This window comes from Toxorhynchites rutilus, chromosome 1 (assembly GCF_029784135.1).
Source record: "Toxorhynchites rutilus septentrionalis strain SRP chromosome 1, ASM2978413v1, whole genome shotgun sequence".
Taxonomy (NCBI): Eukaryota; Metazoa; Arthropoda; class Insecta; order Diptera; family Culicidae; genus Toxorhynchites; species Toxorhynchites rutilus.
In genome coordinates this window covers 39,672,455-39,696,803 of record NC_073744.1, presented here as the reverse complement: position 1 = coordinate 39,696,803, position 24,349 = coordinate 39,672,455, and the positions used below count along the sequence as shown (strand labels likewise).

General features: G+C 39.3%; 2 protein-coding genes across 8 annotated transcripts in view; one reads left to right on the top strand and one right to left on the bottom strand.

Annotated features, from left to right (window-relative positions):
* Positions 1 to 24,349, top strand: part of LOC129771755 (E3 ubiquitin-protein ligase RNF19B-like) — a 115,842-nt gene that overhangs the window by 75,876 nt on the left and 15,617 nt on the right. The gene's annotated exons all lie outside the window — the stretch shown is intronic.
* LOC129771774 (uncharacterized) lies at positions 4,707 to 17,838 on the bottom strand. 4 transcript variants are annotated; one of them, XM_055775810.1, is made up of 8 exons: positions 17,630 to 17,838; positions 14,655 to 14,892; positions 6,338 to 6,485; positions 6,065 to 6,274; positions 5,817 to 6,002; positions 5,630 to 5,758; positions 5,100 to 5,572; positions 4,707 to 5,025 (listed from the first exon to the last, which is right to left on the bottom strand). In XM_055775810.1, exons 3-8 carry the CDS (start codon positions 6,449 to 6,451, stop codon positions 4,884 to 4,886), a joined length of 1,254 nt encoding a protein of 417 aa, XP_055631785.1. In that variant the 5' UTR covers positions 6,452 to 6,485; positions 14,655 to 14,892; positions 17,630 to 17,838; the 3' UTR covers positions 4,707 to 4,883. The 4 variants fall into 4 exon arrangements, with proteins under 4 accessions (XP_055631785.1, XP_055631775.1, XP_055631797.1 ...); XM_055775800.1 differs by lacking the exon at positions 14,655 to 14,892 and having other exon boundaries at positions 17,630 to 17,837; XM_055775822.1 differs by lacking the exons at positions 14,655 to 14,892; positions 17,630 to 17,838 and adding an exon at positions 17,390 to 17,592.

Sequence of the window (24,349 nt, the reverse complement as noted above, 5' to 3'; positions counted from 1 at the left end):
AACAACCGGTCGAATCAAGGATTTGGACATGGTACACTTCGTACGGGGTCGGAGTTTGTTGGACCTAATGAATTTGCGGAGCCCATAGTAGGCGCAACTTCCATTGACTATGCGTCTTTGAATTTCATGGCTGTTGTTGTTGTCAGTTTCTATCAACGATCCAAGGTAGACAAATTCTTCTACCACCTCGAGCTCGTCGTCGTCGACCACAAAACTACTACCAGGAAACACTCTGTTGCGAACAATCCCTCTTGTAACCATGTATTTAGTCTTAGACGCATTGGTCCCAAACCCAATCAGCCCTGCTTCGGGTTTTAGTCGGATATACAAATCCGCCATCGTCGCTTGTGTCCACGTCGTCGACGAAGCAGATAAACTGACTAAATTTGTTGAAAATCGTGTTGCATGTGTCGCATGTTGAAGCCCGCCTCGCATAACACATCCCAGCGCCAAAATGAAGAGAAGACAAGAGAGTTCATCGCCTTGTCGAAGTCCCCTGTGAATCTCAAACGATTCTGACAGTTCACCTGAGATCCGTACACTGCACCGCACACCATTCATCGTTGCCTGAATCAGTCTTGTCAGCTTTCGGGGGAAGCCGTGTTCGTCCATGATTCTCCATAACTGCCGTCGGTCGATTGTATCATATGTGGCCTTGAAATCGACGAAGATGTTGTGCGTAGGGACCTGATATCCGCGGCACTGTTGGAGAGTCTGCCGCAGTGTAAAAATTTGGTCTCTTGAAGAGCTTTGCTTCGAGGCCATCCTTACCAGCTCCTTTGTGGTTCTTTAGTTGATTAATGGACTCCTTAACTTCACCCATTGTCGGGGGCGATACGTCGTCGTTGTTCATTGCACCGGTGTAGTCCTCATCAACCCCGTCTTGATTTCCTGTCTGCGAGCTGTTCAGGTGTTCATCGTAGTGCTGCCTCCACCTTTCGATCACCTTGCGTTCGTTCATCAAGATTCCTCCTCCTTCTTTGTTCCTGCTCATTGCGGCACAAAGCCTTTGTGCGAGGCGTTTAGTTTCTTGAAGAACTTTCGCGTTTTTCGAGAATGATAAAGCAGCTCCATCAGTTCACACTCTTCCTCTCCTAGGCGACACTTTTTCCCGGAAGAGATGTGTTTGCTGCTTGCATTTCAGTCTGCATCGTTCCACTTTTTGTCGAGTCGCTCATTGCAGCATTATTCATTTTCGTCAAACAAATGTAGACTACATAGTTATATATTAATGTTACAATGCTTTCTTAAGTTAAATATTATTCCTACGGTTCATCTTTCTTTTAAGCTGTTTTTTATTCATTGTTGTGTCAATTAACTCGCAGTGCTGATTGTATATACGCATCATACGATTAATAGGAGCGTTGTTCGCATAATTTGTTCTGGGTGTTTTGATTAGAAACAAATGTTCTTAGTTGAGGCCCAGGTACATCGAAACATACATTATTTTTTCTAGTAATTCAGCTGATTGTACTCGTTGCAAAATTAGATCATTAACAAAGGAAAGCATTGCAAATTTACGGCGTTTCTTTAGTGCTCGGATGTTTATGAGCATGCAACGTGCTTCATATGAAGGAAGTGAAAATGAGGTCCAGTTCAACTTACGGAGTGCAAATAAGAGAAACTGTTTCTGGACTGACTCAATGCGTTCTTCATGTACGACCATATACGGGTTCCAAACGATGTTACAGTATTTCAGAATGGGCCTTACGTATGTGATATACAAAAACTTGATTGTGTATGGGTCCTGGAAGTTATGTGAGAAGCGTTTGACAAAGCTAAACACACTATTTGCCATATTGATTATAGAGTTGTAGTGTTCTATGAATGTAGCTGCGCGTGCTACATCCTTCTCGTTCAGAAGCGCTCGGCACTCGTCACACCATTCGTTCCATTGTCCTCGTTGTTCATACCTGATGACGATCTCTGCTGCGCTGCTAATTGCTGCTTTCAAGGTGTTTCCGCATTCACCGAGAGGAGCAACATCCAATTCGTCTACCCCCGGTAACGCAGCTTCAAGACGCTGCGAGAACGTTGCAGCAACGTTCGGCTCCTGCAGTCGTCGTATGCGGTACCGTGGTGAGCGCTGGTGTATTATGTTATTGACGACTTACAGTTCAGACCGCAGTTAGATCATCACCAGGTAGTGGTCTGAATCGATGTTAGCGCCACGATAGGTTCTAACGTCGATGATAACCGAGAAGTACCGGACGTCGATAAAAATGTGGACTATTTATGTTTCTATTTGCTGAGGTGATCTCCAAAGTTAACGTAATTGGATGCTGGAAGAAGGTGCTACGTATTGCCATGTTCTTGAAGGCAACGAAATCGATAAGCCTAAGGCCGTTTTCGTTGGTTCGCGGATGGATCCTCAACCTATCAATTGCCGGTTTGAACTCCTTCTCTTGGTCGACCTGAGCGTTCAAATCATCGATGACGATTTTGATGTCATGTTTTGAGCGATCATATTCACGCTCTGCGCGTAGAATTCTTCTTTATTGTCATCGGTGCTAGCTAGATGGGGATGGGTAAGCGTTGATAATGCTGAAGTGGAATCGGCCACCAGCCAATTACCCGTTTTTGCAACTCCCCCATCACGATGAAAGCTGTACCCAGCTCATGTGTGTTGCTGCAGCTCTGGTAGATGGTATAACCACCTTGAAACGATCGCACCATCGAACCTTTCCAGTACCCCTTCTGCAGCGCTACGACGTTGAAATTGCGGGCTCTCAATATTTCCGAAAGAATTCGGGTACTCGTAAGAAAGTTGAGAGATTTGCAGATCCTGAGTTTCCAATCTCTAGTCCGTGTTCTAAGCGTGAGTCTAGTCCGATTGTCCTGTCTCGAATTTCTTTGTTTCATTTTTACGGATGGCTTGCAGGGTTTGCACCAACCCCCTGTCTCACCGGAGGACCATTGTGGACAGCTCTATTTAGAGTCCCTTGACATGCGGAACAGACGCTATTTTGAGCCGCACTTCCATGGTGAACACGCTCGGTCCACTTCCCTGTCAGTTACCCGATCTTCACTATGGTCATTCGTACCCCAGCCGGCACCGTGGGGAGGAAGGGATGGAAGGTCTGGACAAGAAGCTAAAGACTACGAAGGGGGTTTATATGTTGCCTGCAGGAACGCATACTACCGATGGTACGCTTAGTCCAGTCGTTTACCAACCTTACGAACGAACGTGAAGTCACTGAAAGGTGGAACTTCGATGAACACCTGAATGGTGTACAGGCGGAGGACTAAGATAACGATAGAAGCGATTACGTTGGTGCCGTAAGTAATGAAGATGTACCACCCCCAATGATAGGTGAAGTCAAGAATGCTATCAATCAGCTTGAGAACAACAAATCAACTGGGAAAGATGGTATCAGAGCGGAACTTGTGAAGATGAGCCCGCTAAAGTTGTTAAATTATCTGCATCGATTGATTGTCAGAATTTGGGAAACAGAACAGCTACCGAAGGAGTGGAAAGATGGGGTTATTTGGCCTTACTTCAAGAAAGGCGACAACCTAGACTGTGAAAACTTTCGTGCAAAACTACCTAAATGTATCTAAATTGTTTTTCCAAATCGTCTTCTATCGTCTATCGCCACTTCCAAACAGATTCGTTAGAGGTTATCAGGCAGGCTTCGTCAAAGGTCGGTCGACTACTGATCATATTTTATCCTTGCGACAGATCTTCTAGAAATGCTGTGTTTTAACGCACCATCGACTTTGAATGCACATTTGATTCAATAACACTAAAAGTTCTATGAAGAGTCATGAACGAAAACGGATTCCCCGGGAAGCTTACAAGACTGATTAAGAATACGATGGATAGAATACAGTGGTTATCGATTTACCATAAGAAAAAAAACAAGTTTGTAATTCCTTCTTCTGAAGTGAGAAATTGGAATTATGTATGAGGATTTTCTTCCATGTTGTACTGTGAATGTCAACCATAGCGAATAGGTTACACCTTGAGTGGAATCGCAAACAAGTCCTCATAAGAATCGTGAAGTAACATCAAAGAACGAAGTTGCAATTCCGAGTGAATCTCTGCTATCCAAACCATTAAGTTTTACCCAGAACGATTATACCCGAGTCGACAATAGAAGAGCGCTAATCCCCGCGTAACCTCCGGCGATTGCTCCACCAGCCTCGGATAGTTTAACATAAATTTCAAATCCACTTCCACCTTTGTGTTCGCCACACGCACTAACTTTATTCGCCTTTCACAATGTTATTTAGCACCGGAGCTGGTATAATCATTATCAACAACAACACACATGAGCGCGCTGCTTTAGTATTTGTTTTGTGTCACGTTGCAGTTGATTCTGGGTTCTCGTCACACTCGGGAAGTTTCTTTCACTATTGCGCCGGAATTATATTTATTTTTATGTCGAAACATAATGTTAACCCATAATGTATGTGTGAGATTGTAACTTTCTGTGTGGAATATTGAATCCGATTACATTATTATACAACGACGTTTACATGTACGAATCTTCATAAATGCTAATGGACTTGATTTTTTTTTCTTCCGTGTTACTTTAAACTCTTAACCTACCATAAATCGTCTGAAACCAAATATGTACTCGCTCTTTCGCTAAAAAGGCATTATAAAAGTTTGATTTTGCTCACGGTTGGCTGGGATGGATTCTCGGGATTCTAAGCGCGTGTTTAAAAAGCCCCTTTGCACAATTGTCTTCTCTAAAAGGTTGAGTTTCAAAAATTCAATTTACTCCAATACTACGTAATATGACAGCAATAATTTGATTGATTACTTTGTATCTGCTTTCAACAATCAATAAATTTTTCTAGGAAAGTTTCGAAGCTCTTGTGAATACTACTACTACTACTACTACTGTATAGTGGCACCGGCTGTACGTAACAGCCTAGAAGCATGTCTCCATGCTCAACACACCGCTTTCGTTGAGATCGCGTAGTACATCCAGCAAACGCTGCTCGGCCAACTGGTTCCCAATGGCGATGTCAATCGAGCCAATGCAGAGAAGTAAAGCCAATAGTTCCGATTGCCTACAGGGAAAAAGCGAGAGAAGATTCGTGAGTTGTCATAAGGCTAGTCCTGTGGGAACATTGAGGAGACTCACTGATACTCCAACTCCATCTTGTTTCTGCTGTAGTTCAGCTTCGCCTCGATATCAACGCCCAGCTTTTTGCAGTTGGATCGGAGTAGCTTGTAGTACATATCGAGCAGCCGGGCGCCATGCTCCCGCCGGATGTTGGACGAGATCGAAGAAATGAATAGCAGAGCCAGATCGTTGGTGGGCCGGCTGTACGTCACCATCTGCCAGTCCAACACGATACAGCTGTCGGTTCCGTCACCCTCGCAACGGAACAGCAGATTGTTGCACCAGAAGTCCGTGTGTGTGATCAGTCCCATCGGTTCGATTGGTTGCAATAGCGTTTCGATCAGTTCTTTGGTTTTGGGCTGAATCTTGCTCAACGCCTTCAACTCGTTCTCGTAGCCGGGTTTGGTTTTTAAGAATTCCGTTAGCTGGGGCATACCTTTTTCGATTAGCTGCTGGTAGCTTTCGGTGGCGCGGGTTGTTTGGAATAGGAACTGCAAGAAAGATAGAGTAGAGTTTGGGTCTCTATTTGGATGGTGACTCTTGCTTACGGGATATTTCTCGTTCACGTTCACATTGCTCTTGATTTTGAGTCCCAGCGAAAGTGAATGAATGGCAACGATGGCTCTGATGGCTGCCTCTGTTTGGCTGAGCGTCAAACCACGGGTGAAATTGGCTCCCTACAAATAAACAGTGTTTCGATGAGCTTTCAAAATTGGAATTCAGAACGTAACGTACCCGATATCCAAGGGAGCGCATATCTTCGAGCACCAGGATACTCTCGGGTTGCTCTGGACTACCCTCCGAGGGGCTGATGGGTAGAGAGTATTGGGTGTAGAAACAGGTTGGAACCGAAACAAGCATGCATGTGCTCTGTTCCCTATTGATGTTTGACTCCTGGAAAGCCAGCAGGTCGGGTAGGATCTGAAAAAAGAAATTCATCAGAGATGAACGAAACAACTGAAATGTAACACATATCAACTTACACTCGTATAGAACTTGATTTCCCTCAGATCGAACTGCGCCTGCCTGACGAAAAACCTACTCGTCAGGTCCTGCGGTAGCAGCTTTATCACAATGTCCAAACTCTTGGGCTCTAGTGCCGCTCCGTTCTTAAACTCGTACATCACCGACACCGCCAGGATGTCGCTCAGATTGTTGACCCCCTCTCGGCAGCCCTGTTTTACTTTGAAATCCTGTCACAGTAAGAACAAATCACTAATGTTTTGAGAAGCTGGGAAGTATCGTCGTGCTCTCACCGTAATTTTTATCCCATCCCGCACCTCGTGGTGCTTCTTCAGCATCTCGACCAACCAGTCCTCATCGATGGGCCAGCTATCGGAGCTCGCAGAATCTTCCTCCGTATCGGACATTATGCACTTTGTTCCGTTGTACGTTGGTAGCAATCTGAGAACGATACAACGCGTAATGAAAAATAAATTGCAACGGATCAAAGGCGCGCACGCGAGCAGTGGACCACCTGGTTGAAGGTGAACGCAATTAAATGTCAGCAGTGCTGTGGTGTTATTGGGTAGTATTAGAAAGGAACCATGCCAATTGCAAAAGGCTTTTTGGAATTTTATCGACGTTTTTTGTTTTGTTTCTGTTTTGACGAGGAACGTGACCTTCCGGTGTTCGACGAACCGCGTGGATCCATCCATTAACGGTTGTCGTTGTGTTTTTCGCAACAAGTCACGTACCCCGATATGGTTGGAAATTCGTGATCGAAGGCTAAATTTGGTAATGGCTTTGACTTGTGCTTCGAAATAGACGCGAGCCTTTTTCACAAGAACAGAGAAATTAATAATGGATTCGCGTTGTTTTCCGTTTTCTTCTGTGCCATACAACTAGGGCTAAAATTCGACAGGTGCAAAGAAGACTATTAAATGGTTTCTCCCAGGGGAAAAGATAAATGCGGATAGACTCAGCACGATAAATAAATATATGTTCCCCATAGGATTAGACCCAAAATGTTTAGTTACAGAGGATATGTTTTCGTCGCAGAGAATATTTGTTTCGAATGGGGGAATAGTGAGTGGCTTTGAGGCTGTTCAGCCCATCCAAGAGAATGGCTCATTTTGAGCGACGCTTCAGCTAGGTTAAATTACAAAGTCACAGCGTGAAAAAAATGGATTTTTTTTTTGTGAGACACATCTTTGACCAATTTCCAGCACATAAATTAAAAAAATCCTTTGAATTATGTTTAACAAGTTATGTAAAAAAATCCACTGCTCAAAAAATGATGCAAACAGTTAGTCGACACCTCGAACAACATAAAACTACAACATATTTTCAAAGAAAGTTCACTTAAACACTTTTCATTCGCTGGTAAGAGATAAGAGATCGTTCCAGCGGCTCAATAGTAAAGAATTTTCAAAAATTGGTATATTCAGCAAAAACAACGAAAATGGAAAAAAGATAAAATATCTCAAAAAACACAAAATATTCCGTTTTGGGGTTTGGAAGTTACTATGTAAAAAAAATTCAGCTTTCCAAAAATGATTGATTTTGGCTATTATAGAGGCTCTAAAATACAAAGTTCATTCTCGCCTCTAACCTTGAAAATGTCCAATCAATCAATGGAGGGTCTTGTGATTGAACCCTCGATCGTTCACTTGGAGAGCAAACGCAGTCAAAGAGAAATTTTCCAAAAAAGAGTTTTTTGGTCTCGACACATCGAAAACAACAAAAACTAAATGTTTTAAACGTTTCTCATGAAAGTATACATTCGAGCTTTCATTAAGTATAGTAGGTCGGAATGAAAATGCTCGGCAAAATCGGCCAAAAGCCATCAGGGTGGCCATTAACTATGCAACTATGCAATAGTAAAATAAAAAAAAGATGTATATTTTTGCCGTGGAACTACATCTAAACTTTCAAAATAGGGAACCATCTCAATGTTTTGGGTAGCAGAAGTGTATAGATTTAGAATATTGATAGCTCTTCCACTAACAGATGAATTTTGATTTCGAATAGACGGATAAACAAATTCATAGGGAATATTTCCAGCGACTATTTTTTTTCCTGAGACATATATAGTGGAAATAGTAAAACAAGTGTAACAAGTAAAATGTAACGAACAGAATACGTCCGATTTTATTCGACGCTCACATTGGGCCACAATAGCTTACTTGGTATGTAAATTTTTTTCTTCGATGTCACGTTGCATCGAGCGAGACAGTGATCAGTCAACACCAAAACACAAAATCACGCATCACGACCACCAAAAAATTCTACTATAGACCTAGTTATTAAAATTCGTCCCTTTCTAATATAATTTCGAAAGTAATGAATAGATTACCTGAATGTAATAATTCCGTAGTCCTACGTTAACATTGCGGACATGTCTTGGACTCCCCTTGTTTTTTTTTCCAAAAGGAATAAATATACGAGATTTAAGCGAAATCAGCGTATATTATGTCGATTGTTACTTTTCTGTATTATTATTATTTGTTGATAATTTCAATTTCAAATTTTAAATTTTCTTTTCCTGATTCAAAATTTTGTATAAAGATATATACTGCTTTAGAGGTGCTAAATCAATGCCATAATAGGGCTACAAGACAATGCTTGACCCTAAATGCTCTTGTCTCTTCATGAAACGAAATACTTTTTTTCAGATTCGCAGCCAAAATGCGAAATCCATGGACACACTTATTCCAGTTCCAAAATCCGCACTCAGTTTTCATATTCAGATTTAATATTCATGTTCATATTCAAAAATACTTACATCGATTTTACATTCAAAATTTTATTTCCGAATGATCGATTCGAACACTGGATTTCAAGTTGTTCAATCCGTTTTTCGAACTCTAAAACTCCAAATTAAAGTTCTAGATGAAAATTCTAAACACAGATTTCACGTTTGGATCTAAATTTCATATTTAAGATTCCAGACTCTTGATATTATTTAAAAAAAAGTCTTTTAGTACTGATTCACGATTCTAATTTTAGGTTTAAGATTCCACTTTCCGATTAGATACTTTATATTTGGATTTTGGAACTTTAGTTGCCGATTTCAAATTCCAATCAAAACCAAAAACTTTTTATTCAATTGCATAGAAACATTTGGAGATGAACACAACGAAAGCTCAAATCGACAGCTCAAATCTGACCATCCGTTCTCTTGTGATGATGAGTCATATGTACGAACAGAATCTTTGTTTTATATATGAGAATAGAATTTTGAGATTCAAATCTTTGGCTGGCTTTTCATCAGGAACAAATTACGTTAGTTGAAGATTGGAACAAGATCCACGAACGCAAACTGTGTAACCTTGACTATCACTTTCTTGATCGGCGATCTTCGTAGCCAAATGAGAGTTTCTGAGAACTAATTTAATCAACAGTTCCATGAAAAGTTCTTAATCCTTTCCACAACGAAAACTATTTGAAATACAGGTCTGCTTGGCCTTTAGAATGTACCATTCTGAATTAAAGCAAAATCGAGTTTTTGGCGATTTTGAAGAATATTTCTTATTCGAAAACTTTATGAAACATTGAAATATATATATTTTTTTTTCTAATTTTAAGTTATATGTTTCATTTGGTAAAAAACATATATCTCAATAACAAAAACACATATCTTCCTAAATGTTTAGATATGATATTTTCAAAAATCATATAGAGAGACGGGATCTCTTCGATCTCAAAACTCCGAAGATCTTAAAGAAGATTCGTAGTCATTTGGATGCAGTTCCATAATTTTTCCAAGATAATTCATCCAAATACCTTCCATTTACTGTAAAAGGTTCGAAAGTCGATCCAACGTTTTGAATGTTTGACGTAAAATTTTATGGATTCTGGGTTATTCGCAAAAAAGGAGAATATAACTCTTTAATTTTTTTCATATTATGTAACAAAGGCTCAGTTTTCACAAAGTATATAAAATACTAAACTACGTGTCAATTGCCTACTGTTGGGCAAAATCTTTGAAAATTTAAGCTTTTTTGTGATACCGAGAGCAAAAAGATTCTATTCGAAATTTCGATGGGCTTCTTCTCTTGCTTGGATGCCATTTTGATTTTTTTTTTTTTTTTTTTATATCTGTATTATAGTGACTTTCAACACTTTTGGCTGGTTCGTCACTTTTTACTTCCAATTTTGGAAGAATGTTGGGAGTGAGAATTGAACTCGTGATCTTCAGCGTGAGAGGTATGGATGTTACCACTACGCCAGATCGGCTCCACCCATTTTGATTTTTGTTTGGATGCCATTTTTGAACAAATGTCAAAATCAAAACAGGGGCATCATTTGGTCAACACACACAACGACGGCTGTTTTTTTTAGATGCGATAAAATGTATCAAACTGACCAAACTTTGACCCTAACACCCTTTAGAAAATGAATTGAGGGATTCAGAAGGGAAGGGGTGTAAGTGATTTGATCGATTTCTCTTCATCAACTTTTTTCTCAGTTAATAACTCAACTGCAAAACGTTCCAATTTTAGTTTGCTATATAATCCGATAGATGAGGTTCTGACCTATCTTCCTCATTGTCAAATACAACTGGGAATGTTTTTTCCCCTAATCTTTAATTCTAAATGTCAAACAATAGGTTCGCGATATCAGTTTCGAATTCGTAACCCCAAATGTAAAGTCCTGGTACAGATTTTTTGGGTTCTAACCTCAGGATTCAAAATAAGCAAAACTGCAGCTTTGATTTTTTCTTAGTTTCCTGCACCTCCATCGCCGCGAAACCATTCCCGTTGTTCAGAGCCCATTTAAAATCTCTCTAACCTATAAATCGATTTTTCACCCAGTTTTTCACATCTAAATCATTCGTTCCGGTCATTACTGCACCTCAACATACCCTTCAATAGCCCAATTTTCACTCGTTCACTTCATTTCCTCCGTTCATCCAAACCGCTTTGTCTCGGCCTCCACTACATGTTATCTATTTATATTTTACACATTCCTCCTCCCTTCCACTCCATTGCACCACGTCACATCAGCGCCGCCCTTCTCCAAAAAGTGGTGTAAAGTGTGGTGACCCGAGCTCTACTACAACAACAGCACGAACAGAGAGTTCAGCCGGGAATTGGCTTACAAACGCGCGGATGGCGAAATTGCATCCGTTACGATCATTGAACCGATCCGAATATATAAAAGCGAATATAAAAAAGGGGAACGGGGTGTGTCACACAGCATCATCACCACGTCCGTCATCAAAGCGGGTGCAATAGAATCGAGATAGAAGTTGCATTCACTGGAACAGATGTGTATGTGTGTGTGTGTGTGTTTGTCAGATCGTCGAATATTGACTGAATTTTCAGCGCTGAACCGAATCGAACTCGTCACTTTCACGAAGAGAGAAAAAAATCCCCAACCAAATGCGTGATGTGTTCCTTCAGATGGCGGTGGGTGGGTCAATGTTCACACACAAGAGTGCCCGGCGGAAGTGCTCATGGAAGAGGGCCGGATGTTTCTATTCAGCGTAGAAGAATGTGTACAGAGAACGTTTAATCAGGTGTAGAAAAAAGTTGTGAGAGATGTTTTCATGAAGCGAGCTTCACCCGGAGGGTGAAAACTATAAAAAGGTCTCATTTCCGTGTGGCTTATAGCCGTGAGTACAGATATTAATATTTTATTTCAAATTCCTGGGGATAAAATGAAAGAGAGAAATAGAGCGAGATTCTGGAGCGGAGAGAATATGATAAGTGCCAAACGAGAACTAAGCAACGCAACAAAAGTATTACAGAAAAGTACAAACCCCTGCAAAACAAACACGTTGGCCTTGACCCAAACGAGTTTACACACATCCGCAAACATGGCACGTGAAAATGAGGAATATGTCTCGTCCATCTGGAAGAAGAGTAGCATTCACCCAAATCGCCCAATCTGTTGTCTGTATTTACAGTTAGGATGAATATGTCGAATTTTTCGGTTTCGTTCGATGACGATTTTAATCAGTTTAGGGGACTTTTTCCCTTCTTGAAAAATATTTACAGAAAATATGATAATTTTATCTGCTCATCACTCAGCTGATTTTTTTATTTTGCGTCCAAATAAATACACTGATACCATAATCCCATCTTTGCGGTTTCGATCAAACATGAAACACATGAAACTCCGTCGGTTGAGCCTTGGAATCACAGATTCCAATGGTTGTGCGGAGTCACCAACGAAAAAAGAATGAATTACAAAATTGTTTCATTGGAAACACTTCAGTTCTCACTCACTCAGAAGAAACATCCAGCGAAGTAAACACTACAAGCGGGTCCCTACGTTCTCAAAGGCCGGTTTAGAGTTCCCGTGAACGTGAACTTGAACAGGTGGCGGAATAGGACAATCATTTCACGGTGAACTACATTGCGAACAAACAACTCAAAAAATAGTGGTGAACAGAATGATTTTGTTCACGTTCATGTTCATACTAAAAGTTCGACAGTGAACGTGAAGTAAATAAACATCGATTTTCAATAAAGTAATTCGGATAAAATATACAGTTGTTCACGAATCAACCCAAACCAACGAAGTTTTTTAACCCGCGTAGAGATCCGATTGATTGAAATTGCATCCATATCAAAATGTTAATTGAAAACTTGAGAATTGCTAAACATATCCTTTTACAGTTCACGGTGAAATAATTTTCAGAATGCCTTGGGACATTCGATCGTGAACATGAACGTGGAAATATTTTGACGTCTATATTCACCACGTTCACGTTTACCGAAGTCGGTGAACTATGGTGAGTTCATCAACATCTCGATTCTACGGTGGAAATTCAGAACTGTTGTGAAATATTGAATTAATTTAAAAAATTTTCTTCCTATCATTTCAAGATGTTTTCCTCGCGTTTTATATATGGACTGATGAATTATTAACAAAAAAGTGTTTGTCCGCGTTCACGTTCACGGGAACTCTAAACCTACCTTAAGCGGGAGGTGTGTTTGATAGTGGTTTTGCGTAGTGGTGAGTTTTTGTGGATATTTCAGAGAAGAGAGAGAGGGAAAGTAAAAAGTGAAGACAATAGTCAAACGAATTAAATGTTAACTTTTTATTCTGTTATACCTGACGTTTCCTCACGAGGAAAATTTACATCTCTCTTTATAAGTCATTATTTCTCGCGTAACTTTTGAAAAGGTCCGATGTAACATTTTCGTCAACTCGAGAAAAACGAAGTTGAAAACCCAAACATTATCCCGCGAATTGTCTTAAAAGCTTTCGATCTTTATCGCTACTTTCACCACTAGCAGTCAAGAATAACTCTGAAAAACCAATCGTAACTGATGTTCCGTGATTTGAGATTAAAGTTGAAGACTAGGAGCGAAAAATGTTACATTGGACCTTTTGACTGCCCGCATTTGTACATTGGACATATTACGTTGCACGATAAGAATTTGAAACTAATTACTAAACAACAATCCAAATAACAGCATTTCATTCTAAAGGCAGATTATTATTGTTATCCCTCGTCGAATTGCACTAAAATCGGTAACAACACCTGTAAGAAACAAAAACTCAAAACGACCGAAGTACGACTTCGTATTGTTTTAACTGCTTTGTTACTTCGAACGTTCCGAGCGTCGGAGAAAAGAGGCGTCCGAAGTAACAGCCGGGCGCATTAAATCCGAATCTGTACATTGGATATTTTTTGTATCGGCGGTAAAAAGATGAAGAAGATAGATACGTGAACGATTGTTTTTGCAATACATTCAATGATTGAAAACTAATAGCGTGCATCCATTAACTCAATTAGTTTACATTTGTTACATAGGACCTTTTTAAAAGTTACGCGAGATTTCTCTCTCGTGCCGAATCGAGCAGAAACAGAAACAGAAACAGTGCCGAGCAATTCAGAACATAAGCGTGATCGTAGGATGGATGGATTCGATCTAAATATTATGCTTGTATTAAGATTGGCTCTTTTATTACAGTGTTTCCCGCATAGTTGTGCTAGTTGGATGGTTTTGGTGCTCATACACTATTAGACAGAGCCTAAGGATTTGGCATTTTTTACCGTTCTACCGTTCCGTTTATCAACCGGTTGGTACTGATCGAATATATTTGACACAAAACACAACAACAAATATTGCTTATACGTTTGAATGTAGATTACTTTTGTGCTTTATTTCTTGAGTTTTTTAATTTTCTAGTTTTTAAATTCTTCAAATCTCCATATTTCTAGATTTATTAAATAATTAATTCTTTAATTCTTAAATTAGTTTATTCTTCTATTTCCTCCCGCTGTTGCAATTAAAGTTTATTAAAGAATACGTTGATTAACGGAATATATCGTCGGATTAATTGGCTTTAGAGTAGTTCTTTTGGTTACCTTCTCAGGTTTCTGAAAGTGAACCCCCGCAACTGGAGCTCGTTAAAAGATATATGCGATAAATAACAGAATATATCGACGGCACGTTTGCTTCCAGAAATGTTCTTTCGGTTACCTTATCAGGTTTCCTAGAGAAAACTAATAAGAAATAAAAATAAAAGAAATAAATAACAGAATACAGGTTTTCCTTCTCAGGATTATCTCTGATGCGTGTTGTGACACATAAGAGTTTCGGAATTTCTTTCCGTTAAGTGGTCGATCGTGGTAGATCACTTACCTCAGTGAATTATGATTCTTACCTCTCTTACTAACAACTATCCCTCTCATGATATTCGCTAGGGAACCATCCGTAAGGACGTGGCCGTCGTCTTTATTGACTATTTAAAGTTAGAATCACAGAAACTTGCACAATGAGAATGGTTTGCTACTCACAAGCATAATTCGGTGTGTTCTTTGTGCAATTTCGCTGGTTCAGGTCAATCACGGAGTGCAACTACGAAGTGTACAGTCTACCCAAGCTCAAGCTCAGATTCGGAACTAGAATTCAAATTAAAAACGTAGATTCAGATATTGAATTTATGATTTGGGATCCGTAGTCCATTGCGGATTCTATGATCCAATGATCCCAATGCTCTGGATACAAATACTCAAAATAGGCTAATTTTGGAGCTAGACTCTCAAATTCAATATTATAATTCTCCCAAATTTTAATCCTATTTTTAAATTCAAATTTTTAGAATTTAGTATCAACTATATTCTCCAGATTTCTATTTCGGATTCGAATTGCATAGTCAGATTCTCCTAATAAAGATTCCGAACTGAGATTCAAGATTCATATTCCAAATTCCAGCTTTCGTACTAATATGTTGGTTTCAAGAGCTTCATCACCAAACTTCATTTGGATTTCCAACTCAATCACATTTTTTATATTCAGATTCAGATTATTATTGCTCGTTGAACATCAGATTCAGCTCTCAGCTTTTAAATTAAAAGTTCGAGATCCGCATTTCAGGCCAAATTCCAAAAATAGACTGCGGAGCTAGATTCCAAAATAAGCCCAAATCTACATTCTACATTCAAGCTCGGAATTCTAGGCTACAAATTTCAAATTTTATATCAAATCTAGCTCTCGATTTACATTTTGGGTTCGTATTTACAAAATCAGACTTCACCCCTCGATCTCTTCACGAATTCGAATTCCGAATTTCAATCCAAGATTTTAGATTCCAAATGCCCAACAATTTTCATATTCCGGATCGACTTTCTAAAAAAGAAGTACAAATGCGATATACAAATTTTACATCCTGCTATTCAGATTTCAGGTTCGAATTCTGAGTCCCTTTCATAATCAAAATCCCTAGAAATCCCAAGAAATTCAGACCCAACCTTCATTTTAACGATTCGAATCCCGATTTAGACCCAAAGTGATACCATATTGGGTATTATTCTTGTATTCTCAATTCTATAGAATAACCTGGCCTGACATCAGCATGAAAAAACATTATTTGCAAAAAACATTCATTCTCGCTCCAGCCAGCGATCAGCCAACAGCTATTCGTGAAGATTTTGCCCGACACGAAGTCTGAGAGCGAGAAGTGTTGTAAAAGATGACATATTTAAGTTGGCCACAAAAGAACACTAATTTCGCCATATGTCCGGATTGTGTACTCTTCTCACGGGGACAAAAAAAACTACTTTCTACTAGCGAGTTAATTTTAAAATTTGGTATTTCGAAAGCGGCATTTTTTATCACTTGTATTTGTTATAAAAGAAATATTTTTTCAATTCAACTCAACGTTATCTATATAACTCGAATTTGAGGTCCCTGGAATTAATTAATAATTAACACCATTTATACTCAAATTATCAATTCAAAATGACGCTAGATCTGGCTTACAAAACTCAACTTGTGAAACAAAAATCAGACGAATTGTGGGATGGACGTAAAGAAAATGTTCAATGTGTCTATTTTTGAACCAAACGCACAATTTTCATGTGACACGCACATTGAATTTCTCCATAAAATTTAACCTTTCTTCCTAGTTCGAGTTCGTCTTTGCTTTAACTGCAAGCTTGATGTTTTGTTCTGGGCGAATGATTACTACCAGTCGTCCCGTGATATTTTGTTTCACAGTTATCCTAATCGCAAACCCATAGAATAAATTCTTTGTGCGTTTGAAGAACATTTAGATTCATTAACTTGTTGGCATTGTTGTTTTTAAGGCAATCACTCTCAATCAACTTGATGTGGAAGAAGTTCTGGTAATAATTGATATTAAATGATGCTGCGGTGTATTAAAGTATACTTCGTGATACCAAGCATCAGTTCAAAAATAAAAGAACGGAAAAAATATACTTTGACAACCTATTCGCTAATTTTTTTTTTCTTTTTTTTTATTTCGAAATTGGGGACATTCCGGATAATTCAGTTTTCCGTATGCTGAACCAAACAAAGAACAATAAAAACACACCCACTTTTTGCTGACGTCGATGAAACCACTGAATAATTCGATTTGATCAAGCGGGGAAAGATAGGTTATATTTGCCTAACATCTCGACTCTTCAAACTTCCAGCTCTCGTTGGCTCCATTTGCGTGCTTCCGGTGTGTGCCTGCGGAAGTAAATTTCTCCCTACCAAACAAACCAGCACGACGTGAGCTCATTTCGCGTAGGCGGTTTGTTGTCTAGACACTGCGGTGAGATTGCTTTTTTCGTCATACCGTCTTCCGCCACCAAGCGGTAGAAGGAAGAAAAGGGTCGCGTAGGCTTGATAACAAACATACACACACAAGCACTCGTTTTCGTTTTCGTTGGGGTTCACATCTGCTAACGTTGATGTTGATCTTAATCCAATTAACTTTCGGAATCTATCCAGATGCTTGCAAAGTCTCTGCAGCCCGAATTTACTCATCATTTCTTCTTTCACCAGCTGGCGCGCCTTTATTGCTCTCTCCATCTCCGAGGCATCGCGTATTCTGATCGTCCTTACGCACCCACAAATCCCGGAATCACTTTACGATTTTGTGACACCTACCTTTATTTTATTTTGGATTGCAACACTACAATGCTACTCCCCTTTGTCAACGAGGCACAATGTACTGTCAAATTTGAATGCAATCCGTACCCAGAATCTTCATGGAATGTGATTACTGACCCGCGCTGCGCCCTCTGGGTTTTGCGGTTAGTGTACACACCGCAAACTCTCCAGAATAAATGCACAAAGCACCAAAAATTTGCCTGCATGCAATCCCCTTCGATATCCCTCGGTACACACCTCTTTTCCACACCACAGAAAACGTTGCTGAAATGATGATGATTCCAACTCCAACTTCCTTTTTTTTGGTTTTTGTTCTGTTGCGGATGTGGCGGACGAGTAACTGAACTGTTGGGAAGGTCTCGTAGAATGGTACACAACGTCCAAACGCGCGGAGGCTCAAGCTGGAACTGAACACGCACATATCTTTTAACGACTCTCCCCAAAACTACTACCACGACTTCGTGACGAGAACGGTAGTGAACCAAAGTTCAGGAAAAAAATTACCATGAGAATAATTGAATATATGGTACACTTACTCGTTTGGGTCAACAATGAGCAGGAGAGCGAAGAAGAGAGAGCGTATCGTATTAACTGCCATTGGATGCAACTTTGCTCCACATTTCTATTACTTTTAACGCGTGGCCTTCAATTGGTTCGAAGTGATGCCAGTTCTATCAATGCTGAAAATCATATTAAGTTGTGCAGAAATAGTTTCGTGAACTCTCAATGTGATACTGTAATTTTTCTACAATAGCTTTTCTCACTCAAATCTTCCTGATGAGAGTACAAAAACATACCTTGGAAGTAAAAATTCTGCATGTATGCATTCAAAATTAAACTGAACTGGGGATAAGACGGATAAATAAGAAGTTCGTCTTATCCCCAGTTCAGCTTCTCAGCTTGAACTATTTCCACTATTTCTATCCCTAGTTCAACTATTTCTTATCTCCAGTTCAACTATTCAGAACTATTTCAGTTATCGTAGGCAGTACAAATTTTATCTTATTATCATCCATTTGATCATCTTGACCCATTTCGTTATTATTTCCCAATGCACCTTTTTGATTTTGATTTTATGATTATACTACCTGTTCGATTTTGGAAACATGCTCATAATTTCTTGCTGCCGAAAGAGAATCATGGTAACACCAAAAACTGCTTACTTTTGATTCTTCCGGAACCCTATCCCATGATGCCCCGAGTTCATACGCGGGTAGAAATTACAAATTCATTGCCATTCATGTTTTGGTTTTGGTTCGGTTCTGCGCCAAAATTTTACAGCCAAATGAGTTGAAAGTCACTATAATACAGATAAAAAAAAATACAGTCTCGTAGAAATAAACGTGCCAAATTCGAACGGATAGATCAAATTTTTATTTCTTTTGTTATTCTTTGTTTTTTTTTATTTTCCATAATTTTATTTTTTTGAATTTCTCTGAATAACGATTTAAGCGTTCGATAATGACTTTTTTTTTCTATTTTTTATTGTTGTTTTTTATTATTTTTTTTTATCTAAAAATTTTCTTGATATCTTTTTTGATAAGCAAAATAACAGTTTTCAAATTTTTTATACGAATTTCGATGACGTTAATTCGTACCACAACACAGGACGGTAACAGAAAATCCGAAATCGATTGTGTTGTGGTGGTTGTGGCTATAGGAATAGCAGTGGAACGAATTTTCAACGTCAGTTTTCAACCGAAGAACACAGCTATCGCTGCTGGAAAATTCCCTCTTCCGCTGTCCCTTGCAATGTGTTGTTCTTTGACGCTACTTTTAACTCTGAAACAATGCACGATTTCGCAAAAATTAAATGATCGATCGGGAAAGCATACCAATCGAATCAAATATTCTCCAAGATGTGTTTGATATTCTATACATTAGAGTGACGTATATGTGTTTGTTCTTGTCTTTCTTATATCGAGTGCGAAGTATTACTTGGTAGTGAATGTATCATAGCAAAAGAAATCATCGTTGAGCGCGGCAAAATCAGCTAAGTTCCCCTTTTTATTCTCATACACAAACTTTTTTTTTCATATTGGGAATAAATCGATAGTAGTGAGGAGGAGCTGGGAGCATGGGAGCGGTCGTGGTCGTACAGTTTGTTGTGGTGTGGGGCGAGGGTTGGGAGAGACCAGCTTCCTAGCTCTATGTACAGACGCGGCTGGAGTTGGAGGGCTGGTTTCTTTCAGCCTTTTTCTCGCATCATGGCAGGCTGCACGATTGGGATTGCTCTTATGTTCTTGGCTCTTTTTTGCTGCTGTTGATTTATTCTTAGGTAGAACTGAAATTATTGGGAATCAGAGCAGAGGGTCCAAAGCCTCTAATAATTTTTTGACGCACCTGTGATCAATGGTTATTATGCAAAGAAAGAAATGGATAAACCCCTAAGTCAGAAACTCTCTCCGTGACCTTATCAAGTATGAACATATATCGTCTACTCGAGGAATACAAAAGGAGTTTCTCGGCGACCTTCTCAGGTTGCCAAAATATCCTCGGTCAAAACAGTTGAGAAAAACTGAAATGCAATACGAGTGACGAATTAAAATATAAAGTTCGAGAGTTTTTGAAGGAGCTTTCTCAGTGACCTTCTCAGGTCAGAATGAATATTATTTTCGAAATCTCATTTCCTCGAGTAGTTGAGAATTCGCGTTTACATAATCACATCACTTACCTCAGTGAATCCTGATTTTTACCTCTCCCCACTAACAACTATCCCTCCCATGATAAACGCTAGGGAACCACGCTATAGAGGCGACCCTTCTGGCCTTCGGGCGGCGAATATCATACTAACATTCCTTCCCTTCCCCTAGTGACTGCAAGGACGTGGCCGGCGTCGTTATTGACTATTTAAAGTTCGAATCACCGAAACTTGTACAATGAGGATGATTTGCTACTCCCAAGCGTCATTTAGTGTGTTCTTTGTGCAATTTCGCTATTTCAGGTCAATCACGGAGAGCAACTACGAAGTGTACAGTCTACCCATGCTCAAGCTCAAGCTATGCATTCTACACAATGAAATGCATATGCTCAACATACAAACAACATTTTTTGTTCGAAAAAATTGAGCAATATCAAAAATACGTTTTCGAATAATCACAGACTGAACGCAAAACTGACGTGGTTCCATACGGGTAACATGCTTCGTTGAAAAAATAACCAATTGTCAGTATTTTATGCTACATGCTACATCTACATTTGAACCAAATTCATGGCAGAGTTCAAACAAGACATTCAAAAAAGTGTCCTATTACTTTGCGTTTTCTTATAGATGAATATAAAACACCATTGAATGCTTATCATATAATTACAATTATATATTTTGAAAATAAATAATAATATATAAATATTATAATAAAAATAATCAGAGATAAAACTCTTAAATTGAGCAAAAAAAATCATGCGGGTAAAAAAGTGCTGTAGGTACTTGCATTTATTTTGCAATGCCGATTTCCCCAGACTCCATGGTTTTGAAGTCTGTGTTATGGAACACTTACATCAATCGCTGCATAATCATAACTGAATGTATTTCCTAGCGGATACCCGCTTATATACAGATTTGTGTGATAATTATGATAATTACAGTTATGAGCATAATCATAACTGAATGTGTTTCCTAACAGATACCCGCTTATATAGAGATTTGTACGATTTCAACAGCTTGTTTTAAAGCAATTGATTAGGCTATTGAAACAAGTTTTTGAATCGATAAGTAACAAGCGTAGATATTTCGTCTTTCGAAAGAAGTGATTATCATACCACTTCATTCAGCCGCCGAAGAGGTATTAACGCTCAAAATCTTATATCTCCAATGTAACGGTCTCGTTTCCGAAGCTTTGAATTTGAACATACAATGTGCTCTCAGTTCTATTTTCTTATTTTGATAATAATCAATTACAGAAACGAACAGCTCATGTGTATCGTACGTTATCAATAATTTTATGATATGCAGCTTACGATTTGATGATTTAATCTTAGGTGCCCTATGAAATTTAACTGCAAATTCAGCTATTTAACTGATTTGCGAAAATTAATTTTTAATATTTGACCCAAGTTCAATAAATTTCAACTATAATATTTTTAAAACTCATTTTCATATTTTATTCATTATTTGCTTATCCAATAGAACGATTTATAAAATATCAGTCTATTTGAATTTCTAACAAATTAATTCTATAGACATGCTATCTACGGAGACGTTTCCACTAATATCGGTTATATAAATACTAATATTACAGACAAGCAAACTGGTGCTTACGTCAAACTATGCGAACAAATGTTCATTGAAGCGATTGATTGTCCACATAATTTGACGTAAGCGTCGAAAAATGCGTTTTAATTGACAAAATCTCCTAGGCCCTCTTTTTACCGATAATATTATAGAAATGTATAATATTATATGCGTTTTCCCAATACTAATGGTCAAATGGTGATTACGTCAACTATGCAAACACGGGCAGTTCAGGAGCAACTATGAATATCACGCTGCCCCATGTGAATCTTATCGATTTCCATATACACGCCGGACTCGATAATACACAGTATACAGGGTGGCGCATAAGTCACGCAACCGATTTGCACAAAAAAAAATTCTTATAAAAAAATGTTTCACGATACAAAATCTTTATTCTCTAATTTTTTATTCGAGACACAAAGTCGACAACTGAACCGCTTAGGAACCAATACGCTCGATAGTTGCAGCGCGATCGTTATTTTTTTTTTCTTCAGAGAGCGTTGCGTGACTTATGCGCCTGTATATGAAAGAATTCTGAGAGTTTGATTTGTGCATCGGTTCGCGACGGACGTGTGTATTTGTGGTCCTCTTTTTATAAGGATTGTGGCGATTGAGTCTGTTTTTTGTGCGTGAAAGTTGGTATTTTTGATGGCCAATATGGCACCCTGTCGCTAATTAGTGAAATAAAATCATTTGGTTTGGAGGATGCGTGAATTTTGACTACGAAATGGATGCTTATAGCATATCCATTTGCTATAATTGAGAAAATGCTTCCGCGTCGCCGGCTCAGTTTCGGTGTGTTCGTGGTTTTCAGTTCCCTACATGAGCCGCGGATGCATGTGTTGGTGTTATGTGCAGAGAGCGAAACGAAATTCTCGCTTTATAGCCACCAACACAGCGAGTGTATGTCGAAGTGGTGTGCAAATGAAGCTGAGAGTTCTTGCAATGGATGTTGTGAGAGTATCACCGAAAAATTCTACTTGTACGAGAGCAGCACAATGCCGTGGGAGGCGGAAGAGGCGACGAACAGTTATGTTCACACATATCAGCAGTTGATGTTGGATTGGCCACAACACTTGTTAAGCTAAGTAGTATCTGTATTTGTGTTTCTTCCTTTTTCTATCTAATCGAGCTATGCTTCTGTCTCTCAAGTCGACTGCTGTTGATGGTTTATGTTATGTGTTGTGTGCTGCAGGGAGCAGAGGCGAGCACATGTATTCGTGGCATGGTGACTGGTTTCGTCGCCTGCAGAGGGTTTTGCATCAGTGTGGAGTGGAGAGCGTGACCTTCATTGACCCCTGGAACGACGGTTTGTTTTCAGTCAGCGCTGCTTGGCTGCGTGGATTTATACAGTTTGCATTCCAAAGCGGCCAATAGACGTTCAGTATTATTGCGCAGTATTTTGGTTTGTGCGGTGTGGTTGTTCGTCTAGGGGCTCCAATATTGCCCCTAGACGAGCAATTGTATTGCGCAGACCGGGGTATTGCGCGGTAGTATTCATAGTCTATGCCCGCTTAACGGTAACTAGAAGCATGCACATAAGTGTATCAAAGCAATAGACTCGATATGACTTACAGATGTTACTCTCATTAAAAGCATCAAACCTCAATAGTTTCTGGCGAGTCCGACCCGTCATTGTTCGTTTGTGCAGGAAAGTTTTTGACGATCGGGACTCGTCATTTCCGTTCCAACGTTGAGGATGATGTGGGTGTATGTTATGTTCTCTGTTTTCATTTGTTGATCGCGTGATTGTTGTCATATGGATTTGTTTCATTTGTATTGTGGGTTGCATTATGTCACGCTGTTATGATTTTGTTAATGAGTCGACTTGACATGTAGATTTGTTTATTTATTACGTGGTGGGCCTGCTCTGGTGTGTGGGTGTGTATATTTTATTGATCGTACGTTCTGTCATGCTGTACATGTAGATACCCGGTGAATGCCCTCTGGTTGTATGGGTGTGCAGTGCAAGGGTGTCAGTTTTGATGCTTTAGTGGTCGTCATGAGACCAAATTAATTTTTCTTAGTCTCCTTGGCATATGACAACAATCACGCCTACGGTTTGTCCGTGTCCTATGATTGATCAAGACAGTTGTGTGTGTTTGTGTGTATGTTCCGGGGATGGAAGTGGAGTGGTGAACCCAGGGGTGTTTAAATAAGGAAAGAAGGGGAAGAGTCTCGTGCTCCGTTTGGTGGATACTGTAGCTCGCCGACGCGTGGCCAGGGTACAGGAAGTTTTGAGTAGTTTTCGTGCTTGCTCAACAGAACGGAGACTCTTTAGATCTTTAATTCTTTGATACTTTGGTTCCTTCATTCTTGGTTCCGTTAATGCTCCAGTTCTTTAAGTCTGCAGTTCTTCAATTGTTGAATTCTTTAATTTTCATCAACTCTTGTGTTCTTTTTTTTCATTCTTTAATTCTTCCATTCCTGCCTGCCTGCCGTGATTGAAGGTCGATAAAGGGTCTGCTCAATGATCAAAGAGGTGTATTGCCGGTCCGATTAGTTTCAGAGGAGTTCTCTCGGTGACCTTCTTAGGTTTCCCAAATATAGGTTTTCAACGTCGCATTTGAAGTTTGATAAGGTGTGTGTGCGATGAATGGCGATGTAAGTTTCTCATCTTATTGGTTTTTCAGGAGTTTTCTTGGTTACCTCATCAGGTTTCCTGAAAAAAAAAACTCCCCCGCCGCGATTAGAATTCTATAAAGCGAACAATAGTTCTCTCG

Coding starts and splice junctions, on each gene's coding strand:
- LOC129771774 (XM_055775810.1), bottom strand. CDS start 6,451: ATGTCCGATACGGAGGAAGATTCTGCGAGCTCCGATAGCTGGCCCATC. Junction 6,003..6,064: donor AAATCAAGTTCTATACGAGT/GTAAGTTGATAT, acceptor TTCTTTTTTCAG/ATCCTACCCGACCTGCTGGC. Junction 5,573..5,629: donor ACGTGAACGAGAAATATCCC/GTAAGCAAGAGT, acceptor TCTTTCTTGCAG/TTCCTATTCCAAACAACCCG.